This window comes from Ambystoma mexicanum, chromosome 9, assembly GCF_040938575.1.
Source record: "Ambystoma mexicanum isolate Mex_15411 chromosome 9, UKY_AmexF1_1, whole genome shotgun sequence".
NCBI lineage: Eukaryota > Metazoa > Chordata > Amphibia > Caudata > Ambystomatidae > Ambystoma > Ambystoma mexicanum.
Genome location: NC_090931.1, coordinates 4920170 through 4938908, shown reverse-complemented (window position 1 = coordinate 4938908; position 18739 = coordinate 4920170). Strand labels below are relative to the sequence as shown.

Genomic DNA, 18739 nt, shown 5'->3' with positions numbered 1-18739 from the left:
GCCAAGATCTTGGTGTTCCATAAACCTGGTAAGGACCCCTCTCCCAGGCTCATACCGACCCATTGCACTGATTAATTTGGATTCTAAGATTTATACGAGAATCCTGGCGGCTAGACTCTCCCCGTTACTGCCATCCCCAATTAACCCAGATCAATCAGGTTTTATCCCAGGGAAACAAACTCATGACAATCTTAGAAGGCTAATACATCGGATAGAAAATTAGGCATTTCACACATACCGGCAGCACTACTATCACTGGATGCCGAAAAGGCTTTTGACAGGATGGAATGGTCCATACTTTTTAAAACCCTGGAACACATGGGATTCGGGAACCACTACATAAACATGGTCAAAGCTCCCCATCGATTAGAATAGCGGTCAATGGGGATGTCACGGAGAGGGTATGGATCACTAAGGGAACGAACCAGGGATGCCTGCTCTCTTCCCTCCTATATGCTATCTTTCTGGAGCCGCTGCTAATCAAAATAAGGGAAACAATCCAAATTATGGGGATAGAGATGGCAGGCAGACAACACAAAGTGATCGCCTACGCAGACGATATGCTTTTAGCGTTAGAGGACCCGGGGAAGTCTCTGCCTTATACCATACAAGTATTAGAGGCATTTGGGGAAATCTCGGGCCTGAAAATAAAATCAGAATTACTACACCTAGCAGGGAACAGGAGCACTGGAAAGGGAGGTGGGTTCGATTGGCCTACAATTTGCAGAAGAGGGTATCAGATATCTGGGCATAACAATCACACACAGGATGGACTCAAAACGGAACTACCCCCCCATTACTTGCCAGTGTAAAAAAAGATTTGGAACAATGGTGCCCCTTGAACATTTCTTGGTGGGGGAGAATCCAATCGGTGAAAATGAACACTCTTCCCAAATTGTTGTACTACTTTCATGCCCTCCCAATAACAATTCCCAACTCCTCCTTTAAGGCGCCGTCAAAGGCAATCTCATCAATCATTAGGAACAGAAAGCCCCCCAAGGGTAGCAAGAACCGTCCTCACGACGCATGTCAGGGAGGGAGGACTTTCACTCCCACATTTCAAAAACTACTACCATGCGGCGCAACTATGGGTCTTGAAAGAATGGCGGGGGGATGACCAACGAACGATTTGGGTGACCCAGGACAGGGCGGTCGCTAGAACCCCACTAGAAGACGTCTTATGGAAACTCAAGCAACATAGACACCCAAATATCCGCATTAGTGAGATCATGAAGGCCACATTGAATGCCTGGGACGAACAAACACGGAAGGGCACCATGACCACGATAACCGCCCCATTCACACCCATATGCAGAAACCCTGCATTCCCACCGGGACTAGCGCAAGGGGCCTTTGAGAAATGGGAAGAGGCAGGATGCAGAAAAATAGGGGAAATGTTCCAGGACAATGAAGTAAGATCATTCACAGATGTGGAACCTCAAGATGGCTGACAGATTCAAATATGAACAACTCAGACATTGGTTGACAACGCCGGAAATTGCGCAGGCGGCGACAAGGGAATTGACCTCTTTTGAAAAATACCTCCTTACCAACTCAGGGGACAAAAAGCTAGTCTCTACACTCTATAATGTTATCAATACACAGGAGGAGGAAGTAAAGTGGGCATACATGAAAAGATGGGAAAAAACACTGGGGGAAGAAATTTCGAACCAGCAGTGGCGGGCGCTGTGGGCAGATATCCCAAAACTAACTCGAACAGTCCAGACAAGGGAAATGTGTATAAAAATAGTCACCCAATGGCATTACACACCGGAGAGGCTCAATTACATGTACCCGAAAACGTCCAATCGCTGCTGGAGAGGCTGCACAGATGGAGACACATCTGGTGGGACTGTCGAGGGGTTACAGGGTTCTGGACAGAATTGATTTTGGAAATGAAAAAGATGTTTCCAGAAGCGGATCAATTGGGGGAGAAAGTGTGGCTTTGCGGTATGAAAGAGCAACAGGCCAAGAGATACAGCAAGGCGCAATGGAGATGCTTCATGCGACTGGTCATAGCGGCTTGGGCAACAATCGCACAGAACTGGAAGAAGAACGATCCACCACTAATTTACACTTGGTTACAAAAAGTCTGGTCACAGATGACCATGGAAAGAATCACGCACAATTTACAGGGTTCGAAGGACTCCTTCATGAAGGAATGGGGGAGGGTGTTGGAATATCTACAATCGACTATATCGAACATTGCTGTCCACACAATATTAGAATAACAGACATATTTAGCACATAACCAATCCTGAGAACAATTGAATCAAAAGAGAACTCTTCCGGAGGAGGGGGGGGGGGCAGGCAGAGGATGGGGGGGGGGGATTGTTGGGGGCTGGGGGGGGTGGAGTAATTCTGTTATTATGCATTATGTTTACATTGTGAAAACAAGTTTTAAAAAAAGAAATGTGAAAACCCTTGGCTTTTATTTAGATGCCAATACAGGTCAATATGACCGCTTCAGCCACTGCCTACACAGGGAAACTGATCAGGGCCTGCAGGCCTTTCCTGTCCACCAACAGCTGTCTCACGCTGGCTAGAGGCTCTCAGAGTCCAAATAGGACTATTGCAACAGCTTCTACATAGGTGCCAACCAATCCGTAAACAAACTACAGGCACTCCAAAATAACACTACGAGCAGCACTAAACATACCCAGGCGAGAGCACATCTCCACCCCTAGAATATCCTGCAAATGGCTAAACAAAAAAAATGTACCTAAAAACTGTATGCCTCACCCACAAAGCCTTAAACCACCCTGCCCCACCTTATCTCACCAACAAATTCACCTTAAAATCAGCTACTAGGGTTGCCAGATCATCCAACACACTATGCCTCACAGTTCCCAGATTTACTTTAAAAAGATCTGGGGGTTCTAGCTTCACGGCTCTGGCCTCTCAGCTGTGGAATACCTTACCACTTAACATTAAATCAACCAAATCATTTCAATCCTTCAGGAAACAAGTCATTGGCTGGCCATTGAAGAAAAATGAACTCTACCTCTGCCTATCTCTTACACTGACGACACTACCCCACTTTAATGATGACAATGCAAACTGTATATACTGCACAAATGTATCATTGCCAAATATATATACATTTTTTTTGCAACTGGTCTAAAACTGCACTAATGTACAACTGTATAATATATGCACACTGCTTCTGTAACCTGACTAAAAGCGCCCTCTTACCTCTGGGTCTGGAGCGCTCTATAAATAAAATAAACAAACACCTCCCTTCTTGCTCCCATCATCTCTTCCTTTGGAGTATCTCACCACTTCTATGATGGTAACACTCAACTTTTTCTTTCTTTCTCATCCTTCACCCCAACATCCATCACAAACTCTCATCCTGCCTCACTGCCATCAAATCCTGGATGACCTCCCACTTGATAAACGCAGAGAAAACCGAAGTTCTATTTCCCCCCCGCTAATTAATCAATCAATCTCTCTCTCCCTCTCTCATCGCCCCATACTGCCCAAGTTATGTATTACTGACTGTTCGCTGCATATTGTTCTTTCCTACAGGACTCTTAAAAATAGACTCACTTTGCTTACGTTATGTATTGCCTATTGTTCTCTGTAAAGCGCTATATAAAACTCAATAAATACAAAGGGATTCTCACTTTTCTCCCTTTCCACCAGAGGCTCAATGTGACCCCAAGCCCTGGTTCTCTCTAGGATTGACCATTGCAAAAGCCTCCTCCTGAATCTACCTACTTCCACTATGCGACCCCTCCAGCCAACCCAGAAGAGGGCAGCAAGACTTATCCTTGGCCTTCAGCCCAGGGACCGCAACTCTCCTGACCTAAAGTCTTCAATGGCTCCCGGTTGCTGCACGGATTAAATTCAAATCCCTCTGCATCATCCACAAGGCGGTCGGAGCCCAGGGACCACACCATCTTCAACTTTATCTTACTAAATACTCCCCCCTAGACCACTACGCTCCGCTGGCTCCAACTCTGTGTGTAAAGCGTTTGGCTAAACAGAGGGCAGGTGGTCCTATGGAACAGCCTCCCCCTCCCTCTGCGCCTAGAGCAGGATCTTCTCTCCCCCACTAATCCCACAGTTGCTGCGGTGTGTCCTGGGCCCTTAGGCATCCTCAGGGCCCTGACCTCCCACACCCAATTGGCCCAACTCCTGTCTATCTGAACTTAGACCCTCCACCATGGTGGCTCACACTTACACCCCTCGCTGCTCCAGGCCGTGTAGCACTCAACATTCCTAGCTCTTCATCTGTGGCTCACCCATGAGCACAGACTCCACAGCACCGAGCCCCCGCCTTCTTTCTTGCTGCACTTGCACGTCCTGAATACTCACAAGGCATAGTAGGTTCGTCCTGTGCTTCCTCTCCCACCCCCCCACTGCTTTTATATATTGTGTTTTTAATGTACTTTAATATATTTCTCCACTCCTGCGCTTCAAAACTATTTTCATTTTGTATAAGCGCCTAACAAGCAAACACTTAATAAATATGTGTTTGGATTATCAAAAGGAGGATGTGATTTACTAGTTGGTCTCTTCCTCGTCCCAGTGTTGAGAGGGGTGTTTCTTGGGGAAAATTTTGGAGGGAAGAGATTGACATAAGCCTACAAAGGTTTGAGGGATGGAGGGTTCATTGGGAAAAGGAAATGGGGGATACCAGGTCTCAACTAAGGACGTCCTCTCCCCAAGTCTCCTCCACCCAGGTGATCCTCCCTCACATATCCACCCCCGAAGTCGGGATCCAAAAACGGTGGCCTTTCCGTGGCCACCCGAGAGGAGGATACAGGGGGAATAGAAGTGAGGACGCCTTCAGGTTCCTCAGAGAAACCAGCTACCATTCTTTCCTTTTGAGCATAGTCCCTTAGGTTCTTATTGTTCACATTGGTAAGGACAGCAATCGGGTAAGAGTAGGTTTCTGGGCAGGGGACCTTGTTTTGGAGATCATCCCGACAAGCACTCTTTCAGACTGCTTTCTTTAGAACTAGGGCTAGCATAGGTTTTGGACAGTCTAATGAAGAACCTTGCAACTGAAAATGCCATCTTGACCAGGCTCCGGATTCAGACTTGCATCGGTTTGATTGCGTTGGATGATGGTGGGAGTCACAAATCTTAGGATAACAAGACATTCCTGTGGGGCTGGCAGCAAGGGTCCTGAATCAGCACCAGAATCCATTCAAACTTAAGTGGGGAGGGTGATGGGAACTAGGATTGCCAAATGCACCATACCAAAAAAAAAAAAAACACCACACCTCACCCTCATTCCAACAGGGAGGTTGAAAGGAGGGACACAGCCTTACAGAACCTCAAGGGCTCAGTCAGTATTTGGGGGCTACAGGAGGAAGAGGTCCTTCAGTGCTGGCTGTAGGAAGAGAAGAAGCTGGGAAAAGAGCTAAAGGAAGGAGACTGGAGTAGGGTCCATGGAGCCTGGAGAGAGCAGGTGGCAGAAGGCGGGTAAGGCAGAGACGGGTGGCTACAGAAGGTTCCTAGGGCGCTGAGTAGAGGCAGAACCTAAGGGTGGGGAGTTAAGAGACAGACTAGCCTGGGAGAAGGGGGTGGGCATAAAGGGAGCTGGCGAAGGAAGGTCCACAAAGTGGCAAAGACCGGGAGAGGTGGCTTAGAGAACAGGTGTGGTAATAGGGAAAGGGCCCAAAGGGGTGTAGGGGCCCAAAGGAATGAAGAATGTGGGAGTGTAAGGAGTGAATTGGGGAACCGTAATTGTAATAAGTAGATCAAGTAAACAATGGCCTTTTTGTGGTAGGTGGGCTTTGCGCTGTACTATGGACGTAGGTGTCGACACCAGTAAAATAACAGCACAGTGCCAAGCATGGTTTTATTAAATAGGTCTTAAGTGGGTGGTGGGTGACTCTTGCTATGACATGTTTACACACACACACACAAAGCTGTACAGGGAGTACTTTGTTATGTTCAATTGCAACAGATTATTCACACTACATTTTTGGAAAACATAAAACTTCCTCCAAATGAAAGGTCCAGACAAAGACTGCGCACGACGCATGTGGTTCGTGACCCAGGTTAGTGTTAAAATAGTACTCAAATCAGCAAAAATGCCCAGGTTCTCGGAGAAGTGATTATCTAGCAGACAGATGAACTTGATTCAGACATTTTGATAGTGTATAGAGCAATTAAAAATAAAACATTTCTAAACATGGAGACTGTTAAGAATCAATGAAAATCTAAGATTTTTGGAGAATGCATTTTTCATGAATTTGCCACTTTATAGGCACCACTTATCGTGCAATCTCCAAGCACTTTTGCGGTTTAAACATGCCCGAGTTGGGCAGATGAAGTTATTGGGACTATTATAGTAGTCTAGCAACTCAGTGGACCCAGAGTGCCGTCCTTATTTGTATATTTCCAACTGTTAAATTACAAGACAAAATAAATTTCATTTTTACTTTCAATTCAAATGGAAAACATTTTTCTATAAGATGCTAACAGCATCATGCAAGCTGAGCCCACTAAGAGCAATGTATCCGGCTGGGAGAGGTTTTTACTGTATGAAGGAACATGGTCTGCATGATCGGGTGAATGGTATCCCTGTACTTCTGGATTGAAAGCATCATAAAAAATCCATTGGTGTGTCGTATAGGATTCCTAAAAGAATCAATGGGATCAAAAGCATCAAAAACACCCAGCCTACGGTCAGACAAAGGTACTTTACCCTACAGCACAGCCTGAGTGACAAACAAGCATTCACGTTTGGTTCACAATATCCACGCACAGTAGCATAGGTTCTCGCTTTGCCAAACAATTGATAGGGATGAGCTGCTGGAACACACCTGATTCTGCCTTAGTCCCATGCACCGATTGAATTGTCTTTCCAGACGCAGACTGTTTTCAAAACAGAGTCGCTCCATTAGCAGCAGAATCATTGGACCATCAGGAGATCACTCCAACAGAGCAACTGAACAGCACCTTCAGGGCTTGTGGAATGCCGGTGACAACTCTGTTCCCCCACCCCCACAACCACCTCATGTCCATGACACACACCTAATCCCAAGTACAGCTCACAACCATTGTGAGTTACTGGATTCTTGGTGGGCTGAAAAATCACTTGAAAGTTAGTAGTGGGCAAAATATACAGAAAGTCATTTTTTTCAAAACAGATTCTAGGCTTCCCATAACTGTGGTTTGGTGTAAATCATCATCTCATTGGACGAGAGATTTAAGATAGAAATACAAGCCAACTAGTTTCAGTGAAGTGTGCATATGGGAAGTCGCTTCCTGTACATTTTGAACATTAGGATTTTTTGGGAAATGGCCCACTTTGCAACACCCGGGAGGTCTCGGGAGAATAGTTCACGGGCAACGTGCTCGTCTTGGAAGCAAGACACACAGCGCACTACAGGTTCGATCCAAGGGTCCGCGCTTATAGACCACTGGGTATTAAGCACGTTATCATACCATACCCCAGAAGCAATAAACCACGGAAGGGATCTTGGCCATACATTGGTATTCCAACATTTCAATGATATCTGGGCATTTCCAGAGCAATTTGACATCCATGTGCGACCAGGTCAGAAACCTCAAGCACTAGATTCCCTGTGTGTGTACAGCCACTTCCACACCGCCTCCGTGCAATACTGAATACCATCATTCCTGAGAAAATCCACATCAGGCCTAAGAAAACGCAAATGGCACCTTTCAAACAGGTCGATTGCTCTCTCTTCCATGGGGCTGGGGAGAGACTATAGAGTGCAACACACTACTCCAACAACCAGGTGTCTAGGAAGCAGCATAGTTTGGAAAGAAAAACTCCAAGAATGCAAGAAATCTCCTGGAACAGCAGGAACAAACTGGTTTCACAAATAAAAGAACGGCTTCCCGCATTCAGTAGCTAAAATGGAGACCCCAAACCTACCTATGCTGTCCTACAAGTTTAATGCGCCCAGTTACCCCCATGGTTAGACTGCGCTATACAAATAAACTAAACTACCCCACAAACCACATCCAGGCCCACAGGGAAGCCATAGAACATCTGTGAGACAGGGATGAGCAAGAGAACACTCCCCCAAGCCTGGCTAGGCTCTTCTGGGAGACAGAAAAAACTACCAGAGTGACTGCATCGCATGAATGTAGGCTGAAAAGGGATCGGGGCTAAAGGTCCTTAAGCCATACTTCCCAGGGAAGTTCCGAGCAAGAGCACCACCAAATGAGAGGAACAAACCAAGAACACGATTGGAAAGTAGTAGGTCTCCAGCTCCAGCCTACACAATGTTACCCTTTACCTCTCCCACACCCCCCGCCCACCTGGAGCAGGAAAGAAGTTATGGGTTATTTCCAAGACTCACCTCTTTCATCGAGCAGGAGATTCTCCGGTTTAATATCCCTGTGAGTTATTCCAATACTGTGGAGGTATTCCTAAAAAATAAAGCAAATATTTCAACTTTATTTAGTGCTTTCCAAGTGCTCAGCAACAAAACAATGGAGCAGATCATGTGCTTACCACGCCAGCCAAAAGCTGATGAAAGAACTTGTGGGCGTCTTGCTCCGGCATGCCAACATCAGGCTCTGCAAGACACAATGCATGCAATTTTTTATTTGAAGATTTGAAGGAGACCCACTTTCTTCAAAGTATCTGAATACGTTCAAGTAAATTAATGCGCAAAATCCTACTTACAAACACTGAGGTATAGATTTTACCGTCACTCTCAATCCCAGTTATAAAATCTAAAAAGGTAATCCCGCTGTTAGGTAAGATTTTCATATTTATGATCAATCTTCCTGACCCGTGTCAACCCCACAACGTTTTGCTTGGACTAGATAACTATTCTACCTTGTTCCTAGGTGAAGGAGAATCTTTATCCCCTCTCACCTAGTATTCTACTCTTTTTATGTCTCTCCATAGTGTATGGTTGAAGTTCTAGTTTCCTACAGTTTAGGCTGGGTTGCCCCTATGGACCAGCCTGTTAATTTCGATTTCATGTACTTGGGTGAACTGCAGTTCCCAAGTAGTAAAGAGGAATCGTCATCCCCTTTACATTTTATATAGTGAGCAAGCACAGCCCACCTTATGTGGAGTGCTGGAGGGATTGCAATGTATACCCTTTATTACTTACCTGGTAACATTTTGTTACAATTGCAAGCGAATGGCTGGTGGCAGTGGTTTTACCTTTATGACCAAGTCGTTTCAATGCTATGCGGATGACTCAAGCTCGTTTTCAGGCTTCCCTCCTCCGCCACCTCTTCTCCCTCCCTTATTTCTGACTGTCTGCCATTCAGGATTGGTGTGCCGCCAATGATCTCTGCCTTAATGCCAGTAAGACGGGGATTCTCCTCATCGGCACACCTGCACCCTCCGTTCCTGCCTGTTAGGCAAGATTGAATGCAGTACCCTTTGGGTGCACTACAACCACCCCCGACCTCCTGGCAATAGGAACCCAACCTTTGGTGCAAGTCTGTACTACACAGGTTGGTAGCGTGATTGAGCAGCCAGGCTCATTTCAAGAGGGGTCAATGTGAGCTGTAGGGGAGTTGCAGAGGTTCAGAGCGACAAATATTCAAAAAGCCTACACACATGGTTTCATGATTAAACAATTATTAATTTAACTGTCAGTTTGAGTAAACCTTCTTCAGAAGGGGCAATATAATAGTAACACACATACACTGCAAAATACAACCTCTCAATATTTCTAAATCAGTAAGTAACCTTTTGGGATGGCACACAGACACTTCCTACACCCTCAGGTGACTTTAGGAACTAGGGCACTGTTGATATTAATATATCACTGTTTGCATTTAGAATGAGACTTAAAGAGTTTGTCAAAGAAAAGGGTTATTAGAACAGAACAAGAGATCACACAAATATTCTGAAGCAGAGTAAGTACTTTTGGTAACCCCCAATGCAAAGTTTGTTAACCCCTTCCTGGGACACAATGTCATGAAGAGTCATTCAGGGAGCCAGGCTAGGCCAAAGTCAATTGGGCAACAGTTTAGGTGAGCTGAAAAGGTAGATAAAAGTCTTGCACAATGTTTTTAGGAGTCTCTGTAGAAAAGAACAACTCAAAGTAGGGCCACAAGCTGTTTAGGCTTGTGAAGTAAAGAAGCTGTTAGCAACTCTACAGGGCAACCAAGACAGGTCTCGACAGAGAACAAGTAAGGTTACAACAAGAAGTTCTCTAAGACTGTACAGTACCTTTAGTTAGAAGAAAAGGGCATTGGCTGGCTTCTGGTCCTGTGCAGCTTTGCAGATCTTGTGTTGCTGGGCCTCAGTCGTGGGGACAAGACGGAGGACGTCTGGAGGACTCCTGCACTGCAACGGGACGATCGGCGACAGAAAAGGACCAACTTCTATTCAGTGGTCCTTTGCGATTTCAGCGCCTCGCATCTCAGCAAATAGCGACAACGCAGACTATTGGCTGTCGAGATGGGCTTTCCTTGAATCTGCTGTCAAGCACTGTGTTGAGGTGGCTCAGGCTCGGTCAGTCCTGCTTCTTGGGAGTCCGGAGGATCCTTCTGGAGCTCTTGGCCAACTTAAAAGTAACGCACACAATCTGGTGTTCCTCTCCCTAGCTATTTGGTTTCCAGCAGCAACTGAAGTGGAATTTCAACCAGCTCCGAGAGGATGTCCAGGTGGCTTACTTTGGAGCGGATTGGTCCCACCAACTCAAGGGGAGAAGTCTGCCTTACAGGGCTTCTCTAGAAGAAACGAAATTGGAGTTTCAGCACAGCAGCAGGGCTTCACCGGGCAAACCAACGGTCAAGGAGTTGCAGCAGGCGTCCTCTTCAAGTTCTTCTTCGGATTCCTTCGTCCAGTGGTCGACTGCCTTCCAAGCCAAAAAGTCTTGCCTTTTATGCAGGTTTCTCCCATTCATTCCAGCCTAGCTGTCAGTCACCCAGCTTTAAATCTCTTTGAAGTCAAACTACCTACCAATTGCACCTCCTCCAAGGTATTCTTCCTTTACTCCCCTTCCCCCAGAAGCTTACTGTCTCTAGAGCTCTGGTTCCGTCTAGGCTTCACTACTGCAACAGCCTCTTTCTAAATCTGCCTACTTCTACTCTTCGCCCTCTGCAACTCATCCAGAAAAGGACTGCGAGACTTGTCCTTGGCCTCAAGCCCTGCGCTCATAACTCTCCAGCCTTTAAATCTCTTTGTTGGCTCCCAGTGATTGCAAGGGTTAAATTCAAGATCCTCTGCATTGTCCACAAGGCTTTCTGGGGACAGGGTCCAAAATACCTTCCAACTCTCCCTCCGTAAATACATTCCCACTTGAGCTCTTCGCTCCTCCAACTCTCTCATGGTCAGTCGCTTCTCCAAGTAACGAGTTGGGGGTAAATCTCTTTCCTCAGCTGGGGCCTCCCATTGAAATAGCCCCCCCACCACACTGAAACTGGAGGAGAACCATCTGCGGTTCCGGAAGCACCCCAAGACCTTCCTCAATGCTTCTGCCTTCGCTCTTCCTCCCCCCTGCTGAACTGTCTGCTTTGGCTCTGTGCACCTGGATACCCTCGGATTTCAGTCCCAGGTCCATGCCCACCCAGACACACTGGTGAACTGGATGGACCCCAGCCAGCCCATAAGACTGGGGGTCTCCAAATAGCCCTTTAAGAATAGCGGCAACACCCTTGAGATAGATGGGGATGCAGATTCGTACTCTCGCATCAAATAATAATGACAACTCAAGAGTTTGGCAAAGGGAGTCCGTTTAATGACAAGTACAAAAAACGGGGAGTTCAATGAACATCAGCAACCTCTTGATCATCCTTCTCGCTTAAACTCAGATTAATTTAAAAAAAACCACAACCTTTATACCAAAAATTCATCATCATTGACGTGTAATCTTAAAAACCTAACATGCAACTTGATTGGTTATAGGAAGGTAACTTTAACATAGGTACTATATCTGTATATGGTAACGGGGAGAGGGGATTGGGTAATGTCAGGTGGGGCAACTAAGCCCTTCCTTCGAAATGGCCACTGTAAACGTCATTAAAAGTACGACGTCCCATTGGCTCTACTCTCTATAGGACCCTAGATTACATGGTCCACTATGATTGGGTTGGCATGGATCCCACACATTCTTTTCCACTTGCGCTTAGCACATGCAGAATAATGGGCCAGGTGCAGGGAGTAAGCCTGCACCCCAGATTTCCTTCAATTTATGGTACAACCATAACATCACCTCAGTGGCCGTGTGTCTATTACTGCTTTGTAGTTTGGCCTCGAGTCTGCCTCTTGGTCTGAGAAAGTTTGAGGATGGGTACAACGAACCTCCATGCATAGGTGTGAAAGTCTCATCCCTTTCTGCCGCCTTGCCACGTGACTAGGACACCGTGAAATCGGCCTCTTCTTCATACAGTTCTGTGTATTTAATTGAATTCTGTCAGTCGTATACCATCTGCGCTTATCTCGACCTTGCTGAACAGGAAACTCCTGTTATTCTTATCTCTAGTTGTAGGCATCGCCAGCCTATTGCAGCCTGATACGACCCGGGCCTCTTTGCAGGGTTACCTTTAGCGGAGTTTCCCCTCTGTCTTTACTTTTCGATTTGTTGCTGCACGCTTTCCCGCTTGAAACTTTTAGTAACCTCCGTTCAATTCTGCTCATGTGCGTAGTGGATTTTCCCTCATCTATAAAGTGCATTTAAGGTAGATATTGAGATAGATATATGTATAGTTGGCGCCTGCCGCAACCTACTTTTTACTAAGCATAGCAAGCTCCACGATTTCTTTGTTTCTTGAAGTATGTACAAGTTTTAACTGACTTAATATCTTCATCGTGCATCTGGCATAAGTTTCTTTGTCTTGAAATCAACTGTTTCACCTTAGGCCCAAGATGTCACTTATCCATGGCATTTCGTCCTTCTGTCAACATTCTTAGGTCTTTATATGCTCTATATGTGCGTCCATCCCATTTCTCAGGACGTCGTCAGTCGTCGTCTTTTAGTATCTTCTTGGTTTCTTCGGGTATTCCATTCCGACAACCACTCCTTTGTCGGGTCTGCAGATATGGATTTCTCAGTGGGTACCTTACTGTCCAGGTTTGCTTAGGTGTCGGTACTTCAAAAGGTGCTGTTCTTCCGACAGGCACTGGGCAGAGCCCCACTGCAGCTCTCTGCTGGTTTACCTGTTCTTCATACATCACATATTTTGGTGTGAACGTTCCTGGCACTTCGAAAGGGGTGGCTGGAGTGCAGACGATGTCTAGCACTTCCTCTTCACCCACATAGTCTCCTGGCAAACCCTGCACTTGGGCCTGTATCTATAACCCCTACCTGCACTTATCAGACACCACTTGTCTGCACCTTAAACTCGCACTTGCCACCTTACTGGCTGCACTACCAGTTGTATTTATCCTTTGCTCAGCACTTAACACCTCTCCCTTGCACTTTCCCCCCTTTCCTCTCCCCTGCACTTGCGCGTTCTCAATGTCACCGGGCCTAGAAAGATCGTTGTTTTGTCCTCCCTTGTTCTCCCCTCCCTTGCCTCGTAGCGCTCTAAAACACGTGTATATGAGCGCCATACAAATAAAATACCATATCATATAATAATCTGACTGGCAATATTCGTTCATCTGGCTGCTGCAAAAAGGTGCCAAATCCACAGAGCTGCAAGAATCTGTGAAGTATCTGTTGCTAGAAGCCTCGTCTGACGACTGCTGCTGCAAGTTCCCATCCAGTGTCCAGTTCTAAGAATTCAGGGTTTGCGACCTGTGTTGTGCTGTATCTTGAAGGCATCCACTCTGAAGATCTTTTTCTCCTAAGGTACTGTGTGGGCTTGGCTATTGCTTACCTTCAGCCTGGTGTGCATCCTGTGAGGCTGGGTGGGTGGGTGAGTCGTGTGGTTGGGAGTTTGCCCATACCACTTTCCTAAGCCGAATGCTGAACACATATAGGGTGCCTTCTCAGAAGTTCCTGAACACTTTTATAAGTCTGAAAGTGAATACTTACTTGGTTAAGAAGATCTCTTATGGAACTTTGACTTTCCTGCAACCGAAACATATTTCAACCCTCCTACAGCTGGCACCTGGAACACTAGGGTCCATCTTCTGCCTCAGAACTCCTGCAATAAACTAGGGAAGACTGGATAAGTAAAGGATTATGTCTTGAAAAGTATAACCAGTGTAAAAGTACTTACACTTGCGGAAAGAATAAGTGTGGTACTATCTCTGTGAAAGAATTTACGCTTACCTTTGAGTTGCAGTGTGCCTTACTCTGAATGGTGTTTCCCCCCTTCTGAAAAGTAATTTGGTACCGTTTTATCGTTGCTTAACTGAACAAGTGTAAAAACATGCCAATAGGGTTTACCCACCTTGAATAATGTTATTCATAAAGTGTACCATAGGGTGTTACGTTCCCTGATCTGCTTTATACAGACCTAAAACAGTCCTTGAGTTAATACTTGCCTTTGTGCTGCTTGAAGCCCCTCTTAAAAAAAGTATATGGTTCCTTACTTACCTTGAACAGCTGCTGCTCTTCTAACCGTGCAACACTGGGTCGTGCCTCCCTTGAAACTGCCTAGAGCATTTCCAAAATAGTCATAGGGTCCATTACTTACCGTGAAAGACCTTGGGTCTTTCTTAAAGTGTAATTGGGTTTTACTTTCCTTGAACTGCTGAGTGCATTCAGAAATAGTTATTGTGTGTCAATACTGGTCATTGGGTAGCTTACGGCCTCTCCAGAAAGTATAGGAGTTGTATTACTAACTCTGAACTGAGTTCTAAAAAGTAATGTTGCAAGGAGTGTTAGGTAAAATTTTCATAGCAATGATAAATCTTCCTGACATTTCAACCCCAGAACTTTTTTGCTTTTACTATTTAATTTTATTATTTTTCCTATACCTCAGTGAGAGGGAAACTTTTTCCACACTTACAATCTTTTACTCTTTGTGGGTGTCATTATTAACACTCAACATAGTGTATTTTTAATTGTATCCTCTGACAACTTTTGGTGTATACCTTTTTATTGTTGCTGGGTTGCCCTTAGGGAACCCCTTTAACTTTCTTGTGCTAACCTTGTGAACTACAGTTCCCAAGGGTAGAAATGATCTTTGGATCCCTATTTAGTGATTCCAGCACACCCCACCTTATGTGAAGTGCTGGGGAGATGCAAGGTATCCCCTTTCTCCTTTTAAATGTAACATTTCTGTTACAGGGACAAGCTTACCTTCAACGGCCTGTGGCAGTGAACCTTTTTACTAATTTCATGCACCAGTACCGCAGGCTGTTTCCACAGCCCAGGTTAAAGGCAGCCATGGATGCTCCTTTTACCAAAATGGCCCTGTTCTCGTTTTCCCCCCATTTTAGTGTTCCTTGTCTTTTCTTGTTCCTTGCCCCGACCTCCACTTTAAGAAAATCCTGTGCGTCAATGTTGTCTTCGGCAGGAATCCTGTGGATTCCCCACCCACACTCCAGAGTGCCTGAAAGCGGGAAGCGAGGGAGGAGTCTGAAACTCTGCAGCCCTTTGTCTTCCAGCCGGACTGCGAGAATCCATTTCAAACTGGGAGGTTGTCAGTCCTGAAAGGACTGCCAAAACCCCTCCCCCAAGTTTGAATGTTGCAAGTCTGGGTTGCTGCTCCTGGAAGCTGAAGAGGTAGTCAACCACTGGAACCGAAACTGAAGATGAATATGAGGAAAACGCAGCCGAGGCGATTTCTAGCGACCGGAGAGCCCGCTGAGTAACCAGAGCCTGCTGTAACCCTTCCTTCCAATCGACCTAATACATTTAGGTAATACATGCGTACAGACGGAGGTGCAAGGAAGAGGAGGTGGGGGGGGGGGGGCGACAAACATGCCCAGTCCAACAGGGCCCTGGGTTAAAGTGCAGAGAGGTTGCCTCGCTCATGGAGCGTAAGCTGAAAGTGCAGTAATTAGATTGTATTTGGTTTTTTAGATTGCGCCCTTTCCCCATTTGTATGGCCTCAATGCGCTTTGTGGCTGTAACGCCCTTGGTGACCGTAGTTCTAAGAGCTTTACATTAGGAGATGCATCTGTGCATTTTCACTGGACTAGGACTTAGGTTGCTGGCTACGCTTGACTAAGCAGCCCAAAAGAGTCAGGCACGTGGGTTGGCACTGTTGGTGGGTTGCAATAGAGTGCTATTGTTGAGGGAGTCGATGTGTGGCCAGCTATACCGAATTTCCTTTAGTTGGTAGTCACTGTATGCTAGTGGCAGAGGTGTTGAGGTACAGCAGGTGTTTCAGTGCGGACGGCTATATGTGCTGCTAGACCGGATGAGCATAACCATAGCTGGATTCTATGGTGCATGGATGTTTGGCCGTGCCTGCAGCCTGTGTCCACAGAGGTGGTGCGAGGTATACATACCGTAGGCTTCAAAATTAGTCGGATGGAGCGATCTTTGTCCAGTGCGGACAGCGTGGTCTCATTATTCGTGGTCTCTCTGGAGCGAGGGTCTGGGCAGTGAGGGAGGTGTGCCATAGCAAGAACTGATGGCTCCCTGATGTATTTGTTAGGTAAGGAATGGTGTGGTGCTTGGGGCGGCAGTATGTCAGGTGAGCCACTGCAAATGCTGCCGGCCTCTGTTGTAATTGGTGTGTGGTGTATTAGGGCCTTTCTGAATTTTAGGTGGTTTTCAGTGTTGACAATGTGTAGGGGTAGGGAGTTACAGAGGATTGGCACTTGGACGGAGAAGGAGGATCCGCCGAGCCTGGAGGAGTTGTGAGGTGGTACCACTAGGTGACATGTTGTGCAAGAACTGAGATTCCTTAAGGGCTGGTAGGGACCGATTTTGTCCTCGAAGGAATTCCGGTCCAGTGTTGTGGGCGGCACAGTGGGCGACGCATATGGCTTTAAAAAAAGTAGCACATCGACCAATCAGGAGCCAATGGAGGACTTTTAGTGTGGGGCTGATGTGTACTCTGGCGGGTAGGTTAAGGATTCTTTGGAGTTTTCTTAGTGGAGATGCTGGAGCGCCTAGGTAGAGGCAGTTTGCATAGTCTAGGCAGGACAGGATGGCGTTAACGCGCGAGAAATAGTGGGGATAGGTGAGGTAAGGGAAGATATGCCCGAGAATCCGTAGATGGAAGAAGCAGCTTTTAGATACGGAGGTGGTGTGTTGGGTGAGGGATAGGACGTGTCCAATGTGCATCCCTGGGTTTTTTTAACCACGTTGGAAATTGCCAGTGCTTGTCCTAGGGGTTGAGGCCACGGAATCAGATGAGGGTTGTTTTCCCGCAAACTAGGATTTCAGTATTCCCAGGGTTGTAGATTAGGTTCATCATCCAGTGGTCAATATTCGAGGTCCCGACTGCCAGAGCCCTGAGATTTTGTTTTTTTGAGGATGATCTGGGTGCAGTCTGTGTACTTGTACCAGGTAAGATTGTATGAGCGGATGATTGCGGGCAGGGGGAAGAATTTGAAAATTAGGGGGGGCTAGGGATGCTCCTTGTGGGACACCTTTCCTTACGGGTCGGGATATGGATGTGAACTGGTTGAGGTGCATGATTTGTGATCGATTTAAGATAAACGAGGAAATCCATGAGAGGGCAGAGTTTCTGATTCCTAGTGTTCGTAGCCTGTCCAGCAGGATGGTGTTATTGATGGTATCGAAGGCTGTGGAGAGGTACAGCAGGATGAGTACAATGCAGCCTTCTGCAGCGGCTGTTCTTTTTAGGTCTGCTGAACATCGTGCAGTGGCCTTGGCAAGTGCAAAGACTGACGAGGGGGGTGGGGGGCTGAAACCGGTTAGGCTCTGAGGTGAACCAGGCAATCAGTCAGCAAAAACTGAGCAGAGAGTGACGGGAAGAAGGTTGGAGAAAAAGATGGGAGGTTAGCAAGGTTGAGGGAGAGAGAAAGAGGAATTTTTTGAGGCGTTTCCGGAACTTACAGCGCTCCAGCTCAAGACGGAGAGAGGCAGGGAGGCTGTTCCAGAGGGAGGCACCGGCAGAATCAACGCCCAAATCTCTGTTTGTGAAATCAGCTCACCCGCAGAGTTGGAGGATGAGCGGAGGACTCTAGAGGGAGAGTATTTAGGAAGAGAGCGTTGTAGATAGTGCGGGCTCCAGCCCCAGAAAGCCTTGTGGCTTATGCAGAGGGTCTTGAACTTGATCCTTGCAGCTACGGGGAGCCAGTGGAGGGATTTTGGCACCAGAGAGATGCGGAGCCTGGGTTTGAGGCCAAGAATAAGTCTTGCGGTTCTGCTGTGGATGAGTTGTAGAGGACGGAGAGTAGAAGTAGAAGGTTGGGAAGGAGGATGTTGCAATAGTCCAGCCTAGAGAGAGTCAGGGCTCTCGAGGTGGTGAGCCTCTGGGGGAAAGTGAGGAAAGGTGGAATACCTCTGAGGAGGTGTAGCTGGTAGTGGGACTTTTTGGAGATGTCGGAGATGAGCAGAGATGTCAGATATGTGAAGAGAAGGAGAGAGTGGAGTCGAAGATGGCCAAGGTTTTTTGCCTCATTGGTAGGTGTGGGCGCAGGACAAAGGAGGCAGGCCAGTGAGAAATGTGGGAAAGCGGGAGCAGCGGTCCCCATGAGGACAATCTCCGTCTTACTGGCATTCAGGCAGAGATCGCTAGCCGCACACCAGGACTGAATTGCGGATAGACAGTCAGATGAGTGAGGAGGCTGAGGGTAGCCTGAAAGAGAGCTGCGCGTCATCCGCATAACACTCCAAAGTTAGAGGTAAAGGTAGAGATCCTGTGGGCGAAGGGGGCTATGTAGATATTGAACAACCAGGGGGACAAGTTAGATCCCTGCGTGACACACATGTAGACAGAGTGATAAAGTAGAAAAAGGACCCAAGTTGCGCCTGGAAGGGCCAGTCAGAGAGAAAGGAGA

At 46.7% G+C, this 18739-nt stretch overlaps 1 protein-coding gene across 1 annotated transcript in view; it reads right to left on the bottom strand.

The window, feature by feature from the left end:
• The window catches only part of CHEK1 (checkpoint kinase 1), a 256498-nt gene that overhangs the window by 158877 nt on the left and 78882 nt on the right, over positions 1 to 18739 (bottom strand). The window contains exons 4-5 of the mRNA XM_069614070.1: positions 8456 to 8520; positions 8301 to 8370 (exon numbers count right to left, since the gene is read on the bottom strand). Coding sequence (XP_069470171.1) covers positions 8301 to 8370; positions 8456 to 8520 — 135 coding nt within the window. The remainder of the gene's footprint in view (positions 1 to 8300; positions 8371 to 8455; positions 8521 to 18739) is intronic.